The following is a 25590-nucleotide window of genomic DNA, read 5'->3' as shown; positions in this document are numbered from 1 at the left end:
GTACATTTGTACAATTTTTATAACACCACCAACATCACTAGACTATTGATATAAAGTAAGGTCACTTACTTAAGTTACTTAAGCCATTGCCACTTCATTCTAGAAACTAAGCCCTTCTGAGCACTGCCCCTCCCCAGTTATTTCTATGAGTCTCCTAAGGGATCCTCCCTGTGTCCACATGGCAGTGCTTAGCCTTAGTCTTCACATTCTCCCCGTCCTCCCTGTCCATCCTCCTGTGCTGGGGGCCTTTGAGGACAGTCGGGGAAGCATGACTGCCTGCCAACATCCATGCTGGGTGGGCTGACCTGGATTTTCTCAAAGCTTCTAGTCTTCATGGTGGGGGAGGGATAAATTGGGAAATTGGGATTGACATATACACACTACTATATATAAAGTGGGAGAAGGCAATGGCACCCCACTCCAGTGCTCTTGCCTGGAAAATGCCATGGATGGAGGAGACGGTGGGCTGTAGTCCATGGGGTCGCTAAGAGTCGGACACGACTGAGCGACTTCACTTTTCACTTTTTACTTTCATGCATTGGAGAAGGAAATGGCAACCCACTCCAGTGTTCTTGCCTGGAGAATCCCAGGGATGGGGGAGCCTGGTGGGTTGACGTCTATGGGGTTGTACAGAGTTGGACACGACTGAAGCAACTTAGCAGCAGCAGCAGCATATATAAAGTAAGTAGCTCATGAGGATCTACCATATAGCATAAGGGAACTCTAATCAATACTCAGTAACGACCCATATGGGAAAAGAATCTTAAAAAAATTATACATATACATACATGCTTTTATATATATGTATAATTGATTCACTTGGTTGTATAGCAGAACCGCACACAGCAGTATAAATCAAATATACTCCAATAAAAATTAATAATAATTTTTAAAAAGCTTCCAGTCCTCAGAGTAACAGAATTCCTGCAGCCCCCAGGGAACTGGGAGACTGTGGCTCCTCCCCATACTTGACCAGCTGGACTCTGGGGGCAGCCACTGAGTACAGAGTCCCACAGGTCCTCTTGGGGCATTCTCATCAATTCCTAACTCCCTGGGAAGGTAGATGCTCAAACGCAAGCTGCAGGGCTGAAAAGGTCACAGATGTTGTGGAGTCTGGCCCACCTTCCCCCACTTCCTACTGGTCCACTCTCCTCTCTTCTCCTAGTACCCAGGAGAGGCCCATCAGAGGGTGGAAAACATCCTGGAAGTAAAGATGAGCAGAAGGAGCCTTCTCCTCTGGGTATGATGCTCCAGCATGGGGACCGTCAGCCGTCCTCAAATGCCCTCGTGTACAGCTAAGAATAGCACCTGCCTCCTGAGCTCGCATCAGCAGAAACAAAGCTGGTGGCAGGTGCTTTGCATAGATTAGCTCCTGTCATCCTCATAGCAGTGATTTTTTGCACCATGTATTGATGAGGAAAATGAGGTCCATGGAGGCTTTGGTGTCTGGCCCCAAGTCACACTTAGGTGGCAGAACCAGGATTCAGACTCAGGCCTGTCAGACAGTAGAGCACAACGTTATTTCATATAATTAGAAAGTCTGAGCTCAACCACAGGAAAAAACACACACTGTTCTACAGACTCCTTGGAGACCCAGGAGTGGGACAGCCTGCCCCATCTGTCACCCCTGCCTCCCAGCTCTTTACCTTGAGGTGTAACGTTGTGCTTGTTGTAGTGTGACTGGTCAGGCGCTCCCTTGCCCCTGCCCCCACCCCATTCCCTGCAGTGGCACTTGGCCCACGCTCACTCCCACTGGCTTGGGGTCTCCTCCAGTGCCTTGCTGGTCCCTTAAGGGTCCATCATATCTTCCTCCTTTTTCTCAACATGAATTGTGTTGGCAATGAGGCACTCTCCCCATACTTTCCAGCACAAGAGTTGCTCATATGCCTAGTTTCCAAGGTTGACTCTGCCTTGGTTCAAGTTCCTGGGCTTGTCCTGGAGCTCCCACTCTCCACCCTTGGGCCCTGATGCTCTCCTGAACTTCCAGTCCAGTGCTACTGTCCCAGAGATGACACTGATTCCATGTGTGGGCTTCCATGCCCAAACCTGCCCTCTCTGGACTGGGCTAGGATAATTAGTTCTAGCTCCAGACCCTATTCCTCCCCAGGCAGTCCTGCTGGGGATTGTCCTGCTTGGGAGAAAAGTCCCATCCAGGCCATGATCTACTCAGGTAGACAAGCCCCACAAAGGTGTTGTTGTTGGAGATATACGCATGGCGATTTGGACAAACTTTTGCAGCCTCCCACAGTCAGATCTGGGGGTTGGGGGAATGGATCCATTAAAAGAACCAGGTGGCAGGCCAGTCTTGGCTGTCAGGAAGATTGGCCTCTACAAGTCAGTTAGCACTGATGTTGAGCAGGGATCCAGAGGGACTTCCTTGGTGGTCTAGTGTTTAAGACTCTGTGCTCTCATGCAGGGGCGCAGGTTTGATCTCTGGTTGGGAAACTAAGATCCTGCATGCTGCAGGAGTGGCAGAATTTTTTTTTTTAAAGGCAAGGAGCTGAAGGACAGGTTGGCTTTTGGTTAACAGATTTTATTGATCATTTACAAAAAAGGTTGATCGCATGCAAGTTGTAAGGATGCTGCATTCCTTGTGAAGGACAAACATGATCCAACCTAGTCATGAAACCCATACCCATTTGTTCAGCCTGGGCTCCTAGTTTGTTAGAGCCCATCTGTTAATATACCGTGGGTTGTGGACCTCAGAAACCCCAGCAAGGAGCCTGCACACCAGCACATCTGAGTAACACTTCCAAACACCAACTCAGAAATCAAGAAAACTACGTGTGCATATAGTCTGTGGATAAATTCACAGACATATCCTAGAGGGGTTATTAGTGAGTGGGGTGAAATGCAAAGAACTGTTCTGTTTCTCTCTCTAGGCACATATCTGTATTTCCTCTTGGCAAGTATCCTTAAAGTCAGATGGAACTTCTTTGCATTAATAGAAGCTTGCACGTCGTCTCTGCTGGGGGTGGTGGTCACAAGCAGAGGAGGTGTGGCCCAACTAGAGGGACATGCTAAGGAGCCCAGAGCCCTCAAATCAGGCTCCTGCCACCAAACTTCTGTGACCTCTGGCGATCACCCTCCCTCTTGGGAACTCATTTTCATCATCTTGGCAAGATGGAGCTTCGGCTGGCTGTGTGGCCCAGCTCTGGTCCTTTCTGACAGTGGCTGGCCTGGGCTGCATGGGGAACGTAGTTAGGGGGAGGTGGGGGTGGGGAGGAGATGTGGAAGGGAAGGTATGCCATGGTCCAGCTCCAGCCATCTTGGATCAGTGGCAGCACCCTACCCCTAGCACAGCGCCTCCTGGGGGTGCTTGGCAGAACAGCTGGGAGGCTCCTAATACTTTGTGGAAGAGCTGTACCCTGGAGAACTGGCCAGGGGAAAAATACTTCCTATTTGTGCTGTTTTGCACTTGGTTAAAGCCCTCATCACTACTACTTGCTTTGATCCTCACCCCAGACCTGTGAATAAGGCTGATTCACTTTCTTCATTTTCCAGATGAGAAAGAGGATGAGCTTTCCCAAGGTTATCGCACGTGAGCAGAAGAGCTGGATAAAAACAGAAGTCTCCCCAGATCTCAGCCCTGCTCTATCTCCTCAAGGACTTCGAGTGGGACAGCTCCTAAGGGTACCCGTTGCTCCTGCGGATGTCTCTGGGGCAACCAGCTTGGCTCCAGCCATCTCTGGTCCCAGGGCAGCCCTGGCTGGGGCAGCTGCCCTCACTCCCACAGAATACCTCTCATACCTCTGTGTCCCTGGTCCGGAGTGGGCATAGCAGAGACTCACAGTCTCTGCCCAGACCCCATCCACCACCTTCCAATAGCTTGTAGGCACAGGCCCACAGTCGGCAAGAGTTTTCCGCGCATCCTCGCCCTCTCTAGCTGCATTTGGTTTCCTACAGCCTGCAAGGTTCGCTGACCCTCAGCCTTAGTCAGCCCCCGAAACTTTTTCTGCTCCTGCTCTTAGCGGGAGGCTTGAGGATCCAGGTGCTAGTCAACCTTGTCACATGTGGCCAGGGCTCTGCTCCCGAACTAATAAAGCTGGGGCCCCAGCAGGACCCAAGTGACACTGTGAGGTCTGGAGTTGGAGGGTAGAAGACATCAATCTGGCTCCTTGTTGCCGCCCAACCTCTGCTGCGCAGAGTGTTGCCCATGTGCGGAGGAGCTGTGTGATGGGGAAGTATTTCCCAATTGCAGTCGTAACCAGAGGAATAAATGCCCAAGGCATTGTCCAGAGCCCTGGTTATGGGGGTTACACCATTGTACAAAACAGGGGTGACCCTAAGGAGCAGAGTTGAGGAGCGTGGCCCAGGCATCAGGGCAACTGGAGTGGGGAGAGGGGGGCCACAGGACACAGTCTAGAAGTAAGCTTTGCTCTGTACATTCTTCTTCTCGAACTTTTGCCTGAGCTCAGAGACCAGAGCTGACTGGACGGGGCTTCCCATGGCCTTGCGTTTTGCCACGGCCCTGGGCTTTGGTGATGGTTGCTGGGGTTGCGGAGGGGCGAGCGAGCCCGAGACGGTAGGCACCGTCCAGGGGGCCTGGCCCACGCTGGGGGCCGCGCTGGGCGGTGGCGGCGGAGCGGGGGCCTGGGGGGGCGGTGTGCTTCCGCGGCTGTTGTTGTTGCAGTTCTCGTTGGGAGGCGCCTCTTGGAGCACAAACTTGTCGGTGGCCTTGGTCCTTCGGAACTTGAGCCACTCGATGCGGATGCTGCGGGGCGCGGGGCTGGGCCGCTTGCGGAGAACTCGCCGCACCGGCTGGACCTTGTTGGACTTCTTGTTGCGCCAGAAGGTGGCGGTGGAGATGAGGACGGTTATGGCCACGATCACGGCCATGATGCCCGCCAGCACGCCCACGGCCTTCATGGGGTTGTCCTTGGTCTGCATCAGGAAGGCGGCCATGGGGCTTCGGGACAGCATCTGGAAGAGAGGTGCGTTCAGCCGCTCCTGCCTGGTCCCCGGAGGACGGAGCAGGGGCCCTGAGCTCCCTTAGGCCAGATGGTTTTTAAGCTTTCTGGGCTCAGTTGTCCCCTAGAGAATCTGAGGAGAACTATGGGCTTCATTCCAGAAAAAGAAAAACACAAAGAGAAAAAATACAGTGCAGGTTGGATTGGATGAGGAACTCCTGTATTAGGTGGCACTGCTTTCTTTTGATGGAGGAGGGGTCATATCTGCCCAAGCCTATCAGGAGCCTCTTAAGGGATGACTTCCTGCCAGACCCTGAGCTGAGAACCACACATAATTTTACTTCTGCCTTTCAACACGCAAGTGAAGGAGGCATCGTGAGTCCCATTTCACAGGAAGGGAAAGACTTGGTAAAGTCACACTGCTACAAAGTGTTGAAACTGGTATTTCGACCTGATGTCAAAGCCTCTGCGTTGGATGGCACTGGTAGTCTCTGTGAGCAGTGGGTGGGTGTCTTTGGAGGAAGGTGGTCATTCTCTCTATCTGGCCATGTTGCAGAGAGGCCTGAGCTGGCCTCTGATCAACCCCCGACGTGGGCTTCATACTCACCTCAGCGTCTATGATGTCAATTCTGAGCAAGGCCGTGGTGCTGAAGGATGGGGAGCCACGGTCCTTGGCCTGCACTTCTAGGGACCATGTGAGGTCCCCGTTGGGAGTGATGTTGTGCAGGGCATCCAGGGATCGGATGGAGTTCTTGAGCCAGATCTCCCCTGTGTGTGCATTGATGTCGAAGACATTGACCGGCTCTGCGTGGGTGATGGAATAGTCCACCAGGTTGTTGGGCTCCTCTGCGTCCTCGTCTGTGGCCTGTACTCAGGGAGGGATAGGCGGGGCTGGACTTTGAGGGTCACATTTGTGTCCCCTGGCTAAACCGACAGGTCATATTCAGTTTGTTGGGTTGATAGGGAATGGTCCTAATCCTATTTTGAGTGAATGGAGCTGGGAGAAGAATTGAATGAGGCAGGATCTGTGCTTGGCTGTTTATGTGTGCTGTCAATCTCAGAACAAGCCTAGTCAAGTCAGTACTGGTAAGAAACAAAAAGCCTGGAGGCTGAGTGTCTTGCCTAAGGATGGAGAGGTAGAAGGAGGGAAGCTGGGGTCCAGAGTTAAGCCTGTTGTGTTTCGGGGTTCATGCTCTCTCCATATTGGGAAGGCATAGCTGTGAAAGCAGGCAGACAGCTGCGTGAACTCAGGCCAACCCAACGTGCAACCTGCCTGAGCCTCTATTTTTTAATCTGTAAAGTGGCAACAATATATTCTTTCTCAGAGGTTAATTATAGGTGGAGGTGGGGATGGGGGTATATAGTGAAAGTGAAAAGTGAAAATGTTAGTCTCTAAGTCATGTCCAATTATTTGTGACCCATGTCCATTCTTTGCAGTCCCATGGACTATAGCCTGCCAGGCTCCTCTGTCCATAGAATTCTCCAGGCAGGAATAGTGGAGTGGGGTGCCATTCCCTTCTCCAGGGGGGTCTTCTTAACCCAGGGATCAAACCCAGATCTCCTTCACTGCAGGCAAATTCTTTACTATCTGAGCCACTAGGAGTATATAAAAAGCACAAAGTTTAGTTCTCAGTCATGTTTGACTCTTTGCGACCCCATGGACTGTAGCCCACCAAGCTCCTCTGTCCATGGGATTTTCCAGGCAAGAATACTGGAGTGGGTTGCCATTTCCTTCTCCAGAGGATCTTCCCAACCCAGGGATTGAACCTGGGTCTCCCGCATTGTAGGCAGACGCTTTACCGTCTGAGCTACCAGGGAAGTTAGGGGTATATAAAGTACCTTAAAAATCATTGCCTATTTCAGGAGTCCAAGATATTTGAAAAGAAATTCTTAAGCCACAGCGCCACTTGCAGCTGCAGGGACAAAGCTTTTTTTTTTTGTCTAAGAATGATGGACATTTACACACCGGTGCCAGGCTCACACCTGGCCAGTGCCACACCAGGGCTGGGCAGAGCAAGGACAGAGAGGTAGGGAGTGGGCATTGCAGGGGCACCAGCCAGGCTGCTGGTGTGGGGGTTGCTGGTGGCTGCTGGGGGGAGCAGGGAGGAGTTAGCCACAGTGACTCCAGAAGTGCCAGATCCAGGACGGCCAGAGTTAGGGGCTCACGCAGAGCCTGGCATCGTCATGTGGCTGGTGCCCACAGAGGGGTGAGGCCATCCTTCAATCTACAGTGAGAGGGTGGAGGGGCAGGCAGCAGCATCTCCAGCCAGCTCTGGGCATCTGGCTAGCAGCTCCTGGATACAACAGCTGGATGCTGGGCCACCCGCAGAGCTAAGTTGTGGCTTCTAGCCTGCTGGATGCTCACATGGGGAAATGCCATGGGACCCTGCTTCCCCAGGCCACTCACTCCTGCAGAGCCTGAAAGGAGGGTCCTCAGGGGGCTCTAGCCAGAAGCACACACAAGCTGCCAGCATTGGGGCCACAGATCCTCTCCGACAGTACTGGACGGGTGGCTGGCTCCCGCAATGGGCCCGAGATACTAAGGCAGGAAGCTACTAAGCCCACTGGGGCAGGGCAGGAAGAGGACATGCTCCGAGGGCCATGGCGTTGGCCAAGTACACGGCCAAGTACAAGCCATGACGACAGCTCGGCTACCTTTGGAGCTCACCTCAATTTTCACCGGGGTCCCCAGCACCATTGTCTTCTCCTGGACGCTCTCTTCAAACTGGGGGTAGTGGTCATTGACGTCCAGCAGCGTGATGAACACCTCGGCCAGGCTGTACCTGCCCTCCATGTCCTCCGCCTTCACATAGAAGTTGTATCTGGCAGTGGCCTCAGCATCCAGGCTGGCCCAGGGCTGGGTGTAGATGATCCCAGAGGATGGGTGGATCAGGAAGCTGCCGGGCACAGAGAGTGCAGGCAAGGGTGTGCAGAAGCATGCACATGTACACACATGTGCACACACGTGCCTTCAGCAAGGAGCCGCCTCCGAGAAGGAACGGCGATGCACTGGGCAGCTTCTCTGAGCATCTCGCCTGCTCCTCTCCACATCCTCACGGTCTGACGCAGGGAGGCAGGACCACTCATCTACTTAACCATCAATGTTGAACTTCACCCGAGTCACAGCCCTTCCCTCTCCCCCCATGACCCCCGCTCCCTAGCCCAGCACCGCTTGCCTGGCCCCGGAGGCCGGGAGCCCCAGCTCCAGGTTGTGGTGACCTTACTTCTCTCAGGCTCACCTCATCAGGTATGTCCCCACACCTCTGCCTCGGGCTCTCTACAGCTGCCCTTTATTCCCGGCCCCCAGGCTCACCTCCCCAGGTCCTGTTCAGCCCAGGCTCCTCCTGCCTTCAGCACAGATCCTCCTCCACCCTCAGCCTCCCAAATCCCTTCCCAAGGCCCTGACTGGGTTTCTGGATCTACTCACAGGTCTGCCCCAGATCCATAAATGGAGTATTTGACTTCACCCCAGGGACCTGTGTCTGGATCCACAGCCTGGAAGAGAGAAAGCTCCCAGTGGCCCCGGTCCCTCTGTCAGGGCACGTTGGCAGCTCTTGCTTTCAACAGCCACACAAGGGTTTGGGTGGGCTGGGAGGATTGTCCAGCTGGGGAGAACTGGAGGCCTGCTCTGGAGCCCTAGTTTCACCTCAGGTCTCAACCATTGGAGGAGCCAGATCTGGAAGGCCTTCTACTTCTCATTACATATCCGCATTATCATCCTGTGAGCATATGGGTTACATATGCTCATAACCATGCTGTTATGCCCATTGTACAGAAAGAAAAATTGAGGCTCAGAGAGGGCACATAGCTTGTCCAAGGACACAGCCAATGAATGTGGGTTTATCGAATCAAACAGACAAACAGGTTTGTCTGACTTCACAAGGCCCCCCCTTCAGTGGGGCTCCCAACCCCAACCCCAGTCCCTGGGGTAGCCCCCAACCCACTGTGACAGCCAACACATTGGAGCCCCCCAGGGCATTCTCGGGGATCCTGGCGACGTAGTAGTGGGAGGTGAACTTGGGGACATTGTCATTGGTATCTAGGAGCTGGATCACGACATCTGCCGTGGAGCTGAACTTCTCTGGGGTGTTCACTTCAATGGCCAGGAGCTGGGGAAGGAAGGAAAAGGAAGACTTGTCGGGATGGCAGTCGCTCTGCAGAGAACCTGTCACATCCTGTCTCACCCCTGCCCCCCACCTGCCTTGTCTCCCAGTTTCTCTGCTGCCAGCCAGCTATTCCTGCCACCACCTGCAGGGGGCACCTCTAAGGCAAACATCATCCCCTTGCCTCTGACCGCAATGCCCGGTTCCTTATAGTGGCCATTTGCATTGGGACCAGTTTCTTTTGCTCCGTTGGTTTGCATATTACTTTTCTTTTTTTTTTTTTTTTTTGCTTCCAATTTAAAGCAACTTTGCTTCATAATATAATTTAATATCTGTTAGAGCAAATTCTTGCCTCATACTCTTTTTTCCCCCCAAATTCCCTGACTATTCTTATCAGTTTGTTTCTCCAGATAAAAGCCAGTATAATTGTATCAAGTCCCCTACATCCTCCCCTAAGGAAATTTTGGGTAAGACTTAATTGAAGTGACACTGGAGTCTTTATTAACCTGATGAGAATTTGCATTTTTGGACAGGGTTTGTCTTTATATTTCTCACCTTCTTTTATCTTTTTGTTAAATTTGTACATTTTTTGTTATTTATATGCTCCAATCTTGTTATGGTAACTCTTAGGAATTTTATCTATTAGTTGTTCTTATAAAAGTGATCTCTAATTCCATTGTTTTCATTGCTATTTTTTGGAATGCAGGAAAATTATTAGATTTTGTGTACTAATTTTGTAACCCCTCATGTTAACAACTTTGCAGTATCTAACAATGTTTTGATTATTTCTTTTAGATTTTTCTAAGCAAGCAATCACATCATCTAAAAACAATGATAAGTTTATCTCTTCCTTTCTAATGATTGTACCTTTTATTTCCTTTCTTATTTAGGAATAACATTTAATTCTAGGAACAGTGTTAAACAATATTGGTAAGAGCAGGTACCCACGTTTTGTTCATAACTTCAAAGAATGCTTTTAAAATTTCACTTTCATTGGTTGATTGATTGAAGTATGGTAGATTAACAATGTTGTATAGAATTTCAATTTTAAGTATGATGCTAGCTGTCAGTATGTATGCATGTGTAATTATAACAATTTAAATTAATATCAGCAAAGTACTTTGCCTTTTAATTAATACTGGGTTAGTCAAAAGGTTTGTTTGCATTTTTCAACAACATCCAACATCTTATGGAAAATTCCGAATGAACTTTTGGGTCTACCCCCATATTTATTTACATATTTATGTAAATACACATTATTTGTATGTGTTTATCATTTTGAATAATTCCAAATAGAAAGGAACTTTTCTTCTTCTTTGCTAAAGTTTTTAACAGAACAATTGGCATGTCGCATGCAAACAAGGAAACATCTCTCCTGATGATCAAAGAGTTTTTTCTCTCAGTCCATTCACATGGCACATTACATGGGTGGTTTTTCTTTGGACCACCCTCCTCGCATTCCTGGGGAGAGAGACGCTGGAGTCAGTGAGGCTGTGGAGTAGAGGAGAACTCTCGTATCATACTCCTCCGCTCCTCACTGCTCCCCAAGTCAGAAGGAGGAGCAGAGGAAAAGAGTAGGACTAGGAAGGGTAGGGAGTGACAAGAGACCTCTGAAGGATGAATCTAGGTACTACTGTGACATCCTTTCCTGCCGTTCAAGCGTCACTTACCTTGAAGGTCAACACTTTGGACTTTTCAAAGTCAATGGCGGCTGAGTTCTCCACAATGATCGTGACTTGGGCTTCATTCAGGACTGTCTGCGGGACCACTCGGAAGATGCCCCCGGGTCCCACCAGCCTCAGGTTGAATTTGGCATTGGCTCCCTGGACAACCGTTTGGAGAGAAGAAACAGGAAAGATGAATGAGGATGAACCTCATTATAGGAGTCGTGCTGTGCAATGAGACTGTGCATGCCCTTGACCCTGGGAGGTAAGTATCTTAATAAGTATTCTTAGGAGAGGTGGTCAAGAATCAGAAAAGTTGGGTGAACTACGAGGACTAAGCGAAGACACAAGCCCAGAAAGCCCAGCCCTGCTTTGGGCACAGGAGGCAACAGGACACATTCACAGTGTCTGGAGGGTCAGACACAGAGGCGCTTTTATTTTCCAGTTTTTAAGGCCTCATGCATGGCTTGCAGGATTTCATCACCCAGCCAGGGGTTGAACCCTGGGCGATCGCACTGAAAGCCAGGAATCCTAACCACTAGGCTACCAGGAAACTTCCAGAGGGGCTTTTTTTCCGACTGGCTTTTTCTTTTTAATTGATCGTGGATGTCTTTAGGCCATGCAGCTAGTCTCTGATTGTCTACCCTCCCTCCTCTCCCTCTTGGTTACCCACTCTTGCTTCATTCATTTTGTGACCCTCCAGCCCCGGTGACAGCAGGAAAGGTTCAGGCAGACTCAGCTTTGGGCCTTGGTCCCCGGCGGTTTGTAGGAAGACAGGTGGAGGGCGGGACCACATACCTGGTCTGAGTCATTGACGGTGATCTTGAGGCCCCGAAGGATCTCCCCCTGGGGTGGGTGCTCGTACATGGACAGCTCAAATCTGTTCTGGGGCCCACTCTCGCCATAGAATGTCGGTGGATGGTTGTTGAGGTCCACGATCCGGATGGTGACAGGCACCACCGCCTGGGCAGCTGGAGTCCCTGCAGAGCTGACCTCAGTCACCTGGGTGGGGACAGGGGGCTATGGCTGTGTGGTACGCTGACTCCAACATGGCCCCAATGATCCCTGCTTCTTGGTATCTATGCCCTTATGTAATCTCCTCTTTTCTTAAAAAAAAAGAAAATTTACTTGGTTGTACCAGGTCTTAGTCAAGGCATGTGGGATCTAGTTCCCTGACCAGCGATTGAACCCTGGGCCCCCTGCACTGCGAGCATGGAATCTTAGCCACTGGCCCACCAGAGAAATTCCTGTAATCCCTTCCTTTTGAGTGTGGCTTGGCCTAGGGACCTGCTTCAAACTGATAGAATATAGCAAAATGAAATGTTATTTTGTGATTAGATTAGACCATAACTTCTGATTTCTAGCAAAGCAGACAGCTCTGTTGACAGTTTCTCTGATGTTTCAAGGAACTAATGGTGATCTCCAGTCAACAGCTGGAGAGGAACCGTGGTTCTTAGTCCAACAGCCCGAGAGGAAGTAAACCCTGCCAATAACCACGTGAGCCCAGAAGCTCATTCTTCCTTGCTGGGCCTTCAGATGAGGACTCGGTCTTGGCTGAATATCTGTTGGCAGCCATGTGAGAGACCTTGAAACTGAGGACCCAGCTAAGCTGACCCTAGACTCCTGCCCACAGCAACTGCGATGTTTAAATGTGTGTTGTTTTAAGACAATAAGTTTGTGGTAATACGTTACAACAGTCCTAGGAAACTAGTATAGTGCTATTACTAGTCCTGTTTTACAGATGAGGTGAGAGGGTTCGGGTGGTCACTGGGGGTCACACAGCTGGACTAGAAGAAGGAAGATGTGTCTGATTCTTTAGTCAGCGCTCTCTCCACTGCATCATACCGCCCTGTTCTTGTAGCCAGACATAGGTTCAAACCTTAGCTTTGCCATATTCTGCCCTTGTGTCCGCTTGCCAGGGGGAGGCTGTAGGGAAGGCAGGTGTGGCGATGCAGCAGTGGATGACTGGTACAACCGGCAAGTCAGGGCTGAGTGTCTACAGGCACCTCACGGACATGTGGCAAATATCACATGAGGCTCTGGAAGGGCTTCCTCCCCTTTTCCTATAAGCAGGCTCTGGTCTTCAAATTACTGTCCTCTAGTTACCCTCCTGGACTCCACTCTGTCATACACCAGCTGCATCATAACTCTTCTTTTTTATTTAATAAAATTTTTATTTATTTATTTATTTTTGGCCACATCCCAACTTCGGAACTTCCCTGACCAGGAATGGAACCCATGACCCCTGCATGGGAAGGGTGGAGTCCCAACCACTGGACCACCAGGGAAGTCCCACTCTTCTTTTCTAGAACTTATATCCTCTGCCTCCTTTTCTTTCCTCCCACTCAATTGTCGCCCTGTCCCCAACTCAGATGCTTCACGCCGATTCCCACACTCCATGTGACACGGCCACTCTCCCTCAGCCTCCAGAGTGCTCCATCCCCTCGGCTAATGTGGCTCCACATTGCAGGTTGGCCTTGACACCGATGATCTCGATCTCTCCTTCACCTGCTCCTCCCCCTTCCTCCCTGCTGGATGCTTCAGCAGCGGTGTTCCCAGCTAGTGGTTCCTCTCTCCCCCCAGCCCTCCTCTGAGTGGTCTCATTCCCTCCTAGCCTTTCATAGCTACCTGCATGTGGATGTTGTCTCCCCTGAAGCTCAAACCTGCACACTCAGGTTTGGATTTGCAACTTGAATGTCCCCGAGGCACCAAAACGCAGACTGCCTGTCCTGTTCAACTTGCCTCCCCTTGTGTGTTTCTGATGGTGTGGAACCACACTGGCTTCTTCCCTGCCTCTCCTCTCCCTGACCCTTCACAGCCACATTCTGTGGCATCCGCCTCCTTCATAGTTCACAGCCTGTCCATTTTTCCCATCCCACCTCCCCTTACCCCTACGGGTCCCCACCATCTATAACCTGGGCTGATGGCTCTGCTGCCCTGCTCCTCATCTGATTCCCTTCAAACCCGAGTTGGGACCAGGGTTTTCAGATGCCAGGCTGGGACTAGTGCTAGAATCACCTGGGAGCTCGAAACATGCAGAGTCCTGGGTTTCCCCAGACACACTACATTCCTATCCCCCGTAGTACGCCCTGAAAATCTTTGTTTGCCTAGCTCTCTGAATCTGAGAACCACTCTAGTTTAGCCAGCAGTCAGAGTGAGCTTTTCCAAGACTCCGATCCTGTTCAAAACCTTACCATGGCTCTTCACTGCTCTTGGGCAGGACTAGCTATATAATCTGCAGGCTCAGTGAAAAATGAAAATAGCTGGCCCCTTGTTGGAAAATTGCTAAGAATTTCAAGACAGCAAGAGCAAAACATTAAGCCCAGCGCAGGATGCTTCTAACTGCGGTCCCTGTGTAATCACAGGTCACATGGCCACAAAGCTGGCCCTTTGCAGGAAAAATCCATACCTCGCATTCAGGGCCTTTGCTCCTTTGTCCCCCACTTGGGGTCCAGCTGTTTCTCCATTACAGGCTGCTGTGGGCTCTTGGCTCAAGTCCCACTTGTTCCTCATTGTGCCCTGGTACATCATATGCTTTCACCCCCAGCCTTGGCCCACTAAGCTTCCCTCGCTTGCAATGCCTCCACCTGCCCCAACTACCCAACGTTCCCCGCACCTCTCTGCTTCCTGGGTCCTACCCACGTTCAAGGCATTGCCGCTCCCATCCTACCTTCTCTGCCTTGTCTCAGTTCCCCACACCAGGTGCCACCTCTTCTAGGTGTTCCCTGAAACAGTATCCAGATCCTCCCCCTGACTGCGGGCCCTGAAGGGTAAGGGGGGCGGCCAGGATCTTATCACCTTTGGTGGAGAAGGCCCAGATCCAGGTAAGTACCTGTACATGCAGCTCATACACCTCTCTCCTGAGCTGGGAAGGGCTCTGCGTCACGGAGATGGCTCCAGACGTCTCATTAATTTCAAAGGCTCCATCGCTCCCTGTCACAGAGAGATGTGCCCTGCAGTTCTGAACAAGGCCACACGGTGGCGCAGGGGAGTTGTGCCAGGCCTCACAGGGTATTTCATTCAAGTTTCCTGTATTATCATACGCGTCTTGCCAGTGAGGAAGCTGAGCTCAGAGGGGCTCAGTAACTTGTCTTAGGTTACACAGTGAGTGCAGAGCCAGGGCTTCAAGTCACTACTTTCCGGCTCCCAGGTTCCCTAGTATTTTGCTTCTCTCATGCATGCATGTGTGGTGTGTGGGTAGGCGTGATGGAATGACAAAGGAGAAATAAAGAGGTACAAAGGGAGGGAGATGAGAGAAGGGGGAGGGAAGAGACAAAATAATGCAAAGAAGGGAGAAAAAGACTGGAGGAGGAGAAGGAGTAGCAGGAGAGGCAAGAAGATGGGAGAGGAGATGGGGTGGACTGGGTGCTTGGTAGGTGTGTGAAGGCTTGCAGCTGTGGAGGGGAGGGAAGGCAGTCAGGGGTCTGCGTGCCTGGGAGAGAAGCCTGTCTGTGACAGTGGGCACGTTTGCACGTGTGTGAGCTGCTGGAAGGGGAGTGTGCACCAGGCATGTCCCAGGGACAGGGTCAGAGGAAGTGATGGTGTCTGAGTGAGAGCATGGAGACGTGTGCGTGTGTGGGACCAGGCATCAGGTGTGGTGGCCCCTGGAGGGGACCAGCTACTGAGGGCTGAAGAGCCCTCCCTGAGCTGGCTCCTCCTGCTCAGGGATTGCCCGATTGTGGAAGGAGGCAGCAGACTCAAACCCAGTGGGAACTTGGGATGAATTAGCTTCTCTGGGCCTCAGTTTTCTCATCCATACACAGGGTGAATAATTCAGGACACTTGGAATCATCACTGTATTTAACTCACTTAATTCAATAATATGCTCTAAACCAAAACATTTAAAGGAATGAGGAAAAGCCATAGCAATTTAGAGTGTAAGAAAGCTTGCCACCCCTTCCTATCAATGAGCAGAGGCCCACGAGCGTGTGGGAACGTGAACTGGCCCTACCTGCACTGCTCTCAGTAACACCACTGCCCCTGACCACCCAGTGCGTCCCTCCCTGTTACTGGACATAACGACAAGCAGGGTCCAGAGCAGATGCCCAAGGAGACGTGCCACCTCCTGGAGGGCCCCAGCCCCTCCTCTCCATGCACCTTATACTTCTGGCCTATAGATCTGGGATCCAGAGAGACTAGGGATCTCACTCTGCTCACCCAGGGATTTGCACCTATAGCCCAGCAATGAGCCCCAGACTCACCATTCACCAGACTGTAGAGAACACGGTTGGGTTTGCCCCGATCTCCATCCATGGCAACCACCGTCAAGACCTCTGAGCCCTGGGAGGAACAGGAGCAGCTGCCTGTGGCCAGTGTCAGGGGTGGGGGGGTGCTGGGGCTCTCCTTTCCCCAGATACTGCCCCCATCACAGAGGGAGGTGCCGCCCCACTCGAGAGTCAGGCCTCTGCGAGGCCCCATCCTTGCTCTACAGGGAGCTCATAGGCCCCGGCCTCCCTGGGCTGGAGGGATAGCCTGAGCCCCTCTGCCTGCCCCCCATGTGGGTTGGCACGCAGCTGCCCAGGGACACTCAGGGCTCCTGCCTGGGCCTCCTCCTCACACCTCTTACACACCTCCTTCCCCACACACCACCCTCAAGCCTCACCTCTCTCGGCCACCCACCAGCCTCACACCTGCTGCCTCATCTGTCTTTGGACTTCAGAGGTGCCTGAAGGGAGAGGCGGGAGAGGGGCCAGGCAGAGGGGGTCCAATGCAAAGTCCAGGAACTAGGATTTTGTCCTGTGGCTGCAGGGGCTGCTCAAAGGGTTTGGGAAACTGCCCCAACTGGCAAGCCCTGTTCAAGCCCTGCCTGCCACCCTCTCCTGACTTCCTTACGCAGACCCTTCATTCCAGAGGCCTCCCCATCCTCATGCCTGCTTCCTGACTGTCCTGTCCCCCCATTACCGGCACTTCTTTCCCCCTTAGCTCCCCAGCAGGACCGTTTGGGCCTCCTCTGCTGCTCTGCCCTACGGCCCACACGGGGGAAGCCCAGCCTTTCTTTCTCCCTCACTCTGTGTCCCTCTCAACTGCCAACTTCTGGAAAGGTGGTTTCTCAACTTGGACCTAGCACTTGAGTGGTGCTCAACAACTGTTTCCATTGTTTTACGAAGTTGGTAATAATCAGAAATTGGGGAAGTGAGACTGGAGAATGCAAGTCCATTTTTCCATTCCATGGAGAGTTCTAGAACTGTGGCCAACCATGTAAGGGTTGACTCCAGCCTGGCCCCTGCTGGCTGGGAGCTCATAGTCTGGTTGGGGGGTATAGTAACACATGGGTGCACCATCGAGGGGAAAGTGGCGCCTGGGCTGAGCTGAGAAAGACGAGGGGCATTATGCCCATGGGCACATGTCAGGCGAAGGGAAAAGGGTGAGGTAGGGAGACGGGCTGGGTTGAGTAAAGGATGGTGCCGGCTCCTGGGTGGAGGGTAGGCCGGCCCTTGGATGCCAGGCCCAGGACTGGAAATTGAGAGGCCAAAAGGGGCAGAAGCTGAAGGCATCCTTTGCGCTGGGCCCACATGTGATGTCTGACAAGGGTCATGGTGATTCAGCAGCAAACTGTGGGAGAACTACTGGCGTGAGGGGCCTCAGGCTACAGGCCTGGAGGAAAGGAAGGAAAATTTTGGCACCTCACCTCCTGTCAGGTGTAGGAAAGGTCCCCTCTAAACCAAACCACCAGGTCTCCTCCTAGCCTCTCTTCACAGCCCTTTGGAAGGGCTGACACTTGCAACCAGCCTGGGCTAAGTGTGCATGAGTGAAGACATGCCTGGCACAGCCCTGGCACCCAATAGGTGCTCCACACATGAGCAGCTTCTTCTTCCCCCTTACACTTCCCAATGCAAAATGGCCTGTGTGTGGCCTGAGTCAGTGAATCCAGAACTGGCCTCCATGTGAGGCGCGTGAGCCTGGGCTGAGCCTACCATCAGGGGACCCTCGGGCAGCGCAGAGGACAGGGCAGGAGGCATCTGCTGCCCTGGGTTACGGGGTGCAGCTACCCACCGGAAGGGTGTCCTCATACACATAGCCATAGTAGGGCGTGCCCATGAAGACAGGGGCCATGTCCTGCACATCCTCCACATTGACCGTGACCAGGGTGGTGGCCGAGAGCACCACGTTGGTCCCTCGAAGCTTTCCCCCGCCATCCTGCAGCAGAATCAGAGAGGGAAGAGATGCTGGGCTCCAGAGTCGAGCAGACTCGCACGGAATCTGGCTCCTGCCACTGACTGGCCTCGAGGCCAGCTGCCCGCCCTGTTTCTGCTTGCTTCTATGCCTACTTAGAGATAATTTTCCCCCTCCCACGGGTGTTAGGAAAATTAAATGAGATAACGCATGAAGGTCTTCAGCCAGTGCGCAGTAGGTGCTCAAAAGCTTTCCTTTGGAAAGAAGGTTAGGTTTCTCTCCAGGGAAATCATCTCTGAAGAGTAGCAGAGGAGGAGGGGGTCAGAGCCAAAATCTCCTCCCAGCCAGGAGCCCAGCCGCAAAGTCTCCTGAGAATCTTCAGAGAATATAAGGTGGACCCACGGCTGAGGATACATCATGGAAGTGTGCGCCCACCAAGCCAGCCCTCACGGGGTAACTGGCAGGCGGGGTTGGCTCAGGCCTCCCAACACAGGCTGAGGCGGGGGGTGCCCTGTGGCCTATGTGACCAGCAGGGACTTTCCTGGAAAAGAAAACCTGGGGCTTAGAAAGAAGGCTGGGGTTTCCTGCCCTTGAGGGGAAGAGCAGTTACATTTGAGCACTTGCTGAGTTGCAAACCCTACACAACAAACTTTAGAAATATGAGGAATTTAGACAAGTTTTGGGGTGGGCAGATGAGGAAATTGAGACTCAGAGTGGGTTACTGGTCACACAGAGAGGAAGAGGCGGGATGGGCAAGCCTGGATAAACGGACGTGCCCAGGGGCCAGGCTGTGTGGGACATGAGGGTATGGACACTGAGCCTACAGTGGGGAGGCTGGCCTCTCCCAGGAGGGAATATGCCCTCCCCGGCCCACAGACACCAGCATCCCTGAAGAATATGTCCGTGTCTGGCAGGGTCCGCTCAACACAGATCCCGAGCTGTGGCAGCCCCACGCGCGCCCCCATGGTACCGTCTGTCCCCTCCATCGTAGAACCTAACTGCTCCCATCCGAGGGCAGCTTCCCCCGATGGAGGCTGAGGACAGCCGGGATGCTCCCATTCCTTCCTCTCTGTTACCTTGGCAACCACAGTGACGAAGTGGGCCCGGGCCTTCTCGTAGTCCAGGGTGGCCCCGGCCTGGAGGCGCAGCACACCACTGTGGCGGTCCACGGAGAACTTGGTGGAGTGCGGGTTCTGTAAGAGTGAGCGGTAGGCTGGGCCTTGGGGCGGGACCCAGGCCGGCCCCAGGAACACCCGCTCTGCTTACTGAAAGGGAGTCTTCACCATCCTTTGTCACAGGAGCTCCGACCTCGGGGCTGAGGTGCAACTTCAGGGCTCTCAGGCTTTCCTGTCTCCAGATTCCCCCTTCCTGCAGCTCAGGGCTTCCCCCACCCCTCAGTCCAACCAAGATGTTCCCTTCCAGCAGGGCCTCAGCTTTTCTCTAGGCCTCAGCTAGAAAACAAGAGGGGCAGCTCGGGGCTAAACTCTGGCCCAGAGTTCCCAGGTGGAAACGTCAGCAGCATGCTCTAACCTAGAAGGGGTGTGGGCTGAAAGCCGTAGAGACAGAGAGAACCTTCAGGATCGTCCAACCCCACCCTTGACTGTGGGTCAGTCAGGCCGCATCTGGGTGGGGGTGGGGGAGGTCAGGTGGGGACAGGAGGTGATCTTTGATCTGAAGAGGGGTCACTGAAGGTCAAGAGCTGTTGCTCGAGCTTTTCATGGGTTTAATCCTCACAACGGGCTTCACAGGTAGCACTAGTGCCAACAAATCCACCTGCCGATGCGGAGATATGAGAGACGCAGGTTCGATCCCTGGCTCAGGAGGAGCCCCTGGAGGAGGGCGTGGCAACCCACTCCAGTATTCCTGTCTGGAGAATCCCAGACAGAGGAGCCTGGCGGGCTACAGCCCACGGGGTTGCACAGAGTCGGACACGACTGAAGTGACTTAGCACATACGCACACAATCCTCACAATCCAATGAGGACGTGGTTTCACCTTTCCCACTCACATGAGGAAAGTGAGCAGGCAAAGTCACATAGCGGTTGAACCCCCGTGCAGGGGAAGTGGTGGGGTCTTTCTAGAACCAGTGGAGCCCAGGACTGTTTCCAGGGTTTCTAACCACTGAGCTATACTGCCTTGAAAATTGTGAAAGCAAGAGATTAAATGTGGAGAGAAGAGGAGGAGCTGTGGAAACAGCAGCCGTGGGAGGGAGGCAGTGCAGAAGCTGCAGGAGAGGCGGGAGATACGGGGTGGGGCCTCTGCCTTTAACAGAGCGGATTGGATGGACAAGGCTGGGGAGGGGGTGTCCCAGCTCTGCTCCTCCTGAGAGCTGCCTCCCCTTCCCTTTTTCCTCTTGACAATTCTAGGCCCAGACAGGTTTCTTTTACTCTGTGTGGGTACCAAGTGCCCGGGTCATCTCCTGGGGAAGGGGTTGGCCAGTGGTGAGGTGAGGGTCCTGAAATCTGGGGAAAGGAAGGCAGGTCAACTTAGTGGGAGCCAGGATGCGCCAGTCAGGGGAAGAAGGCTTCTGCTCAGGCCAGCCTCGTGTCCCCACTTGTTGGTCCCACCTCTGAGTTTACTGAGACCTCGTTGGGATCGGATGCACCATCTCTGATAATCTTTGGGAATCGTTGAGGCACGGACCTGATGGATGGAGGTGGAGGCCATCCAGGCGTCCCCACCAGCCCAGGCCTCTGGTTGTTTCCTGAGCACCCCCCTTACCTTCAGGAAGTAGGTGACGCTCCCTGCAGAGCCTGTGTCCCTGTCCACTGCGTGGACCCTGGCGATACTGGTCCCAGAAGGTGTGTCCTGAGGGATCATAGCCACAGAGGGTCAGTCCCAGGAGCAGTGACAGCTGCTTGGGGAATGGGGTGCGGGGACATGGCAAGGTGGGGTCAGGGGACTGAGGGCTAAAAAGAGGAGAAAGGTGGTCATTGACCCAGGGAGCATGAACAGGAGGAGGGGCCTCGATAGATGAGACGCTGGAGTCAAAGTGGGGTCAGGAAAGGGAGAGGGAAGGGGGAACAAAAAAAGGAGGGAAAGAGAAAGAAAAATCTAGGGCTCCCAATAGACAAAGGGTTTATATATGAAATGACTGGAAACAGTTAATAAAGAAGCGCATATTCAACATCACCAGGGATCACACACGTGCAGCTTAGAGCCAAAAAGAATAGCTTTCTCCTACAGAATTAGCAGACATTTAAAACTGCAAGAATCCCAAGTGTGGGCCAGGAACCAGGAGACATACCCTTTCCCACATGCCAGGGTAAAGGCAAACAGGTGCCATTCTGGAAAATCAATTTGACAACACCTCACATGTACCCATGCTTTGACCTAGCAATTTCAAAATCATTCCCATTAGAGAAAAGGAACTTTTAAGTTCAGAGTCTGATGTTTCTTACGATGGCAACAATTTAAAGCACCTTTAATATCCAGACATAAAGGAACAGTTCAGTAAATGCTGGAATGTTCTATTAAAGGAAAGCTATTAAAATGTTAGTTACCCCAACTTCACGCTTATGCTATAAATTCAGTGAAAAAGAGACTACAGAAAGCATATGTTTAGTAGTCACAACTATGTAAAATGAAGAGAAAACAAGAACCTATAATCACAGAACTGAAGAGAAGGAAATCCCCCCGAATTTAACAACACTGTCTCAAGCTGAAGGGATTAAGAGTAGTTTTTGAAACTATTTTTCTAATTTTCTGTTTATTTCACAGTTCCACAATAAGAGTACACTAAAATTCTAATGGAGAATGGTAAATAAACATTCCTTTGGAATAATAATGAATATATGAGGGGACGGCAATGGGGGTAGGGGGGACATAGAGGGGAGGTGTCTCCAGAGGTTAGTGAGTGATGGAGGGGGCTCGTCACCCCAGAGCCCTGTTGCCTTTGTCCAGGCCACAGGTCAGTCCAGAGGACAGGCCACAGGTCTGGGTGGGAGTGCATCAACACTGCTTGCAGGCCCCTCGCTCACCTCGGGAACCTGGACAACGTAGGGCTCCTGGATAAACCTGGGTGCCTCATCATTGGCATCAGTAACTAGGATCGTGACTTTTTCTGCCACCTGAAAAGAGGCAAAAGGGACAGGAGTTGGGACAGTGAGACCTTCTAGGTGATAAAGGAACAATGTCCTCTAACACCCCAGGTGTACTCTCTGCCCCCTTCTCCCCTTCCCTCCTCCCTTCCCCCCTCCCTTCTTCCTTCCCTCTTTTGATCATTCATGAAGCACATATTATTATTAAGCAACTACTTGATGCCACGCGCTGTGTTCTGTCTGACGGTGTGAAATTTGCAGGGTGGAGTGGTGGGCAAAGGTCAGCTTGTACAAGTGTGTTATCTTTCAGCCTGACAACAGCAACATGCTGGGCGCTGAGGGCAGGGGCCTGCACTGCACGACTCTGGGGGCACCATGCACCCCAACCTAGGTAAAGGCACTGGTCTAGGTGGCCACATCCAGAGGCTCAGAGAAGAGGCCTCTGACCCAGCTAGTGGAGGACACCAGGAAGGCCTGGGAAGTAAGCCAGCCGTCGGGTGAGAGGGAGAAGGGGGTGGAAGGTATGTCGGGAAGAAGCAGCAGCATCACAAAGGCAAAGTGAAAGGCTGGTGAGTTCAGAGAACAGAATGGAAGCAGATTTAGGGTGAATGTGTTAGGGTGAATGTGGAAGAGAAGGTGGGTGAGGCTGAGGGTGTTCTGAATGCCAGCCTCTGAAACTAGGATTCCATCCTGAGGGTAGTGGGGAGCAGCTGGTAGCATCTTCTGAGCTGGGGGACTGTGGCCAAGCAGGACTGTGTTGCACAGTGGGGGCTCCAGATTGGGGTCCGGGAGCCTTGGAGGGGGGGAGCCCCTGGGATTATCTGAGAAGCACTAGAGAGGGATTGGTCAAAGTGGAGGCTGTAGAAAGAGGCGAGGGAGGAGGGATGCGAGCCCAGGTATTCAGTTTGTGTGATGAGGATGGAGCCAAGAGCCAGGTCGCAGGAGAGGGCGGGGAGGGCAGGATTGAGGAGATGCTGCTTGAGGAATGTGGGGGTGCTCTGTCAGAAGGGCAGTGGACAGGTCTTGTCTCTTCCTGCTCTCTCCCTTCTGTCCCCTCTGTCCTATGAGCTCACTGGGGCAGAACTTGTTGGACTTCAGCTGGGAGCCCCCACCCCCAGCCCCTGGGGGAGGGAATAGTGCTCAGACCCAGGGAGAGGCTGCGGGGGCTGGCTGCAGCATGCACTCACCAGGTTCAGGCCATCGGAAATGCTGATAATGGCTTCAATCTCATCTTCCCTCTGTGAAGCGCAAGGGCAGAGTGAGGGGCCGGGAGTCGGAGGTGCCCTGAGGACCCCTGGAGCTGGGCACATCAGAGGGGCCCTGCAGCAGGGCGGGGTGGCCAAAAGCTTCCTCCGCTACCTCTGGCCAGGCTCATGCTTGAGACCTGGTTTGGGGTTAACCCATCAGGAGTTCTCATAAACCCAGAGGGCTTGGGTGCCAACAGAATACGCACCCTCCTGCTAGAATGAGGAGAGATGCTAACTGGTGTGCTGGAGGACGCAGGAAGGGGTTTTTCATCCTTTTAAAAAATTTCCTCTTTCTCCCCTTCATCTCTGCTACGCTGCTCTGTATTCTACAGTTCCTCAGAGATCCAGGTCTGTGGTGTCTCAAACCCTCCCCAGGACACAGTGGGACCTCAGTGAGGAAGGGTGTCGGGGTCCCCTTGTCCTCCCCTGGGTTGACAGGCAGGGGCAGCAGTCATACCTCCTTTGCCGTGTCCCCAGAGCTGCACCTGAGACCCACCGCTTCCCTTCTCTGGGCTGGTGGGGTCTGCCGGCAGCACCCCACAGCTGGGGTCCAGGCAGTTGGTTCACCAGCCTGGTATGGGGTCTCACTAGGGAAACAGCCTGTCACCCGCAGGTTCAGAGGGCATAGAGGGACGTAGTTTTACCCAAGTCAGACCTGCCCTTAAAACCAGTCTTTCAAAAAAAAAAAAAAAAAAACAAAAACAAAAACCAGTCTTTCCAGCCCTGATCTGCTGGCTGAATTTTCTGTGACTTATGAGACCTCTCCAAGGATGCTTTTGAGGGAAACTTCCAGCCCACTGAGGTCCATCCGTCTGTACCCCTGGCAGGCAATGCTCCTCCCAGGTCCCCATACCTCCCTGTCCAGCTCTTCAATCAGGGTGATGTTTCCCAAGTCGGGGTCAACTGAAAAGACGCTTCTAGCGCTGGGGTTAAAGCTGATGTGGTAGGAGACAGGGTCTCCCTCGGGGTCTGTTCCATTCAGGGTGTACACATGAGAGCCTGGAAGAAGACGGCGGGGCCACGCTGAGCAAAGGCTGCTTCCCTCTCTTCCTCTTTATTCTTCCTGACTATCAGTTCGTGGTTAGTATCCCCTGCTTTACAGATTGTGATCTAGAATATAGATTACAGAGGGCTTCAGGGCTGCTGGGTTTAACTCTAGGGTCTCTGCCTGGAGCCAAGACTGGAGATGGGGGAGGAGGGAAAAGGGAGGAGTCATTAAGGTGGAGCAGAGAGCCAATGGCAGCACTGTTCCCCACGCTTGGACTAGTTCTTCAGAGAATTCTCAGCAAGTGCTCCTTTCACGCGGCCCTTGTCCTTATTCTCAGGGTTCTGCCCATCCTGTGAAGGAGAGGAAGTGCGAATCCCCCTCCTTCTCCCCCATCTCGGCAGATCCCAGTGAATTCATTGTTCTTGGGCCCGTTTTAAAGCCTAGAGCCCTGGGGCTCTGGGAGTAAGTGCTTTGTTCAAGGTCATAAATACAGAGGGTCCCAGGATCTGGGCACCTCCGCTGCCTCTTGGGGCTGGTCATGTCTCTGGGCTTGCGGCTGGATCTCTAGAACTGCTCGGGCTCGGGTCTCCACGACTGCGTGGAGACCTTTCTGCTACAGCCCTGGGGGATTCGGAGCGCAAACAGGGCGCCTAGGGAGCGCCTGCCGCCTGGCGCTCGGCCTCTCGATAGGTTCGGAGGCGTCACGGGTTCGGTCCCGTGTCCAGGGGAACGTGGGTCCCTCCTCTGGGAGACTGTGCGGGGCGGGCGCCAGGGCTACTCACCCACCGGGGTGTCCTCCGGGAGGCTGAACAGGGCCATGTTTCCGTTGGTGCTGCCCGCCCCGTTGTCGAAGAAGTGGGGGGCGAAGTTGGCCTGAGCTAGGGAGAGAACACAGAACAGAGGACAGCCGGAAACGCGGGGGGACAGCTTCGCACCCGCGTGGTCGCGCTGTCTGGCCCCACAAGCGGGCAGGCAGGCACTCCCCTCCCCGACCCCAGCGCACCCACTAGGTCCCGCGGCGACCGCCTCCCGTGGGCTCGGACTGGGCTGGACTTGTCAGGGACACGCACCATCTGGGCTGTTTGGGACTTAGGCAGCGGCCGATTTCAGCCTTATCGGTGGGCAGACTGGGAAACCGCGACCCAGAGAGGGACAGGTCCCTGGCCAAGGTCACACGGGGAGTGGGGACACCCTCCCACAGCCCCCATTGCAGCCGCCAAAGCTGCTCCTGAAGCAGCAAAGAGCCGCAGGGGTTCCCCGTACCCCCCGCCCAGTCTCTGTCCGCGTCCCCGTCCCCCGTCCCACTCGGGAAGCGAACGGTCCAGCACTGCCCCTAGGTCACCCGGCTGGAGCTGGCACCCATTTCTCGTCCCCATCGGGGCCCGCTGGACCCTGCGGCCACTCACCCAGGCTGAGGAACAGCATCCACACAGCCAGGACGGCCGGCGCGCCGCGCCCCATGTCTCTGCGGGCGGGTGGTGCGGCTCCCCGCAGCCGAGGCCGGGCTCCGGAGCGCGGAGCATGCC

The 25590-nt window shown here is 53.3% G+C and overlaps 1 protein-coding gene and 1 non-coding gene across 3 annotated transcripts; both read right to left on the bottom strand.

Annotated features, from left to right (window-relative positions):
• Window positions 1-3963: 3963 nt before the first annotated feature.
• Window positions 3964-25590, bottom strand: CDHR1 (cadherin related family member 1). Of its 2 annotated transcripts, XM_065919914.1 has the most exons (17): window positions 25471-25590; window positions 24847-24942; window positions 23930-24075; window positions 23017-23067; window positions 21770-21859; window positions 20511-20597; window positions 18867-18983; window positions 17671-17814; window positions 15879-15957; window positions 14510-14610; window positions 11476-11679; window positions 10684-10836; window positions 8855-9019; window positions 8338-8405; window positions 7579-7807; window positions 5518-5775; window positions 3964-4923 (listed from the first exon to the last, which is right to left on the bottom strand). In XM_065919914.1, exons 1-17 carry the CDS (start codon window positions 25523-25525, stop codon window positions 4363-4365), a joined length of 2604 nt encoding a protein of 867 aa, XP_065775986.1. In that variant the 5' UTR covers window positions 25526-25590; the 3' UTR covers window positions 3964-4362. The 2 variants fall into 2 exon arrangements, with proteins under 2 accessions (XP_065775986.1, XP_065775987.1); XM_065919915.1 differs by lacking the exon at window positions 17671-17814.
• Window positions 6657-6728, bottom strand: TRNAC-ACA (transfer RNA cysteine (anticodon ACA)). Its single transcript has one exon. It is a non-coding gene; the product is annotated as a tRNA-Cys (tRNA).

This window comes from Muntiacus reevesi, chromosome 2 (assembly GCF_963930625.1).
Source record: "Muntiacus reevesi chromosome 2, mMunRee1.1, whole genome shotgun sequence".
In the NCBI taxonomy this organism is placed as follows: domain Eukaryota; kingdom Metazoa; phylum Chordata; class Mammalia; order Artiodactyla; family Cervidae; genus Muntiacus; species Muntiacus reevesi.
Note: the sequence above shows the minus strand (reverse complement) of the source record. Positions and strands in the feature narration are given on the sequence as shown.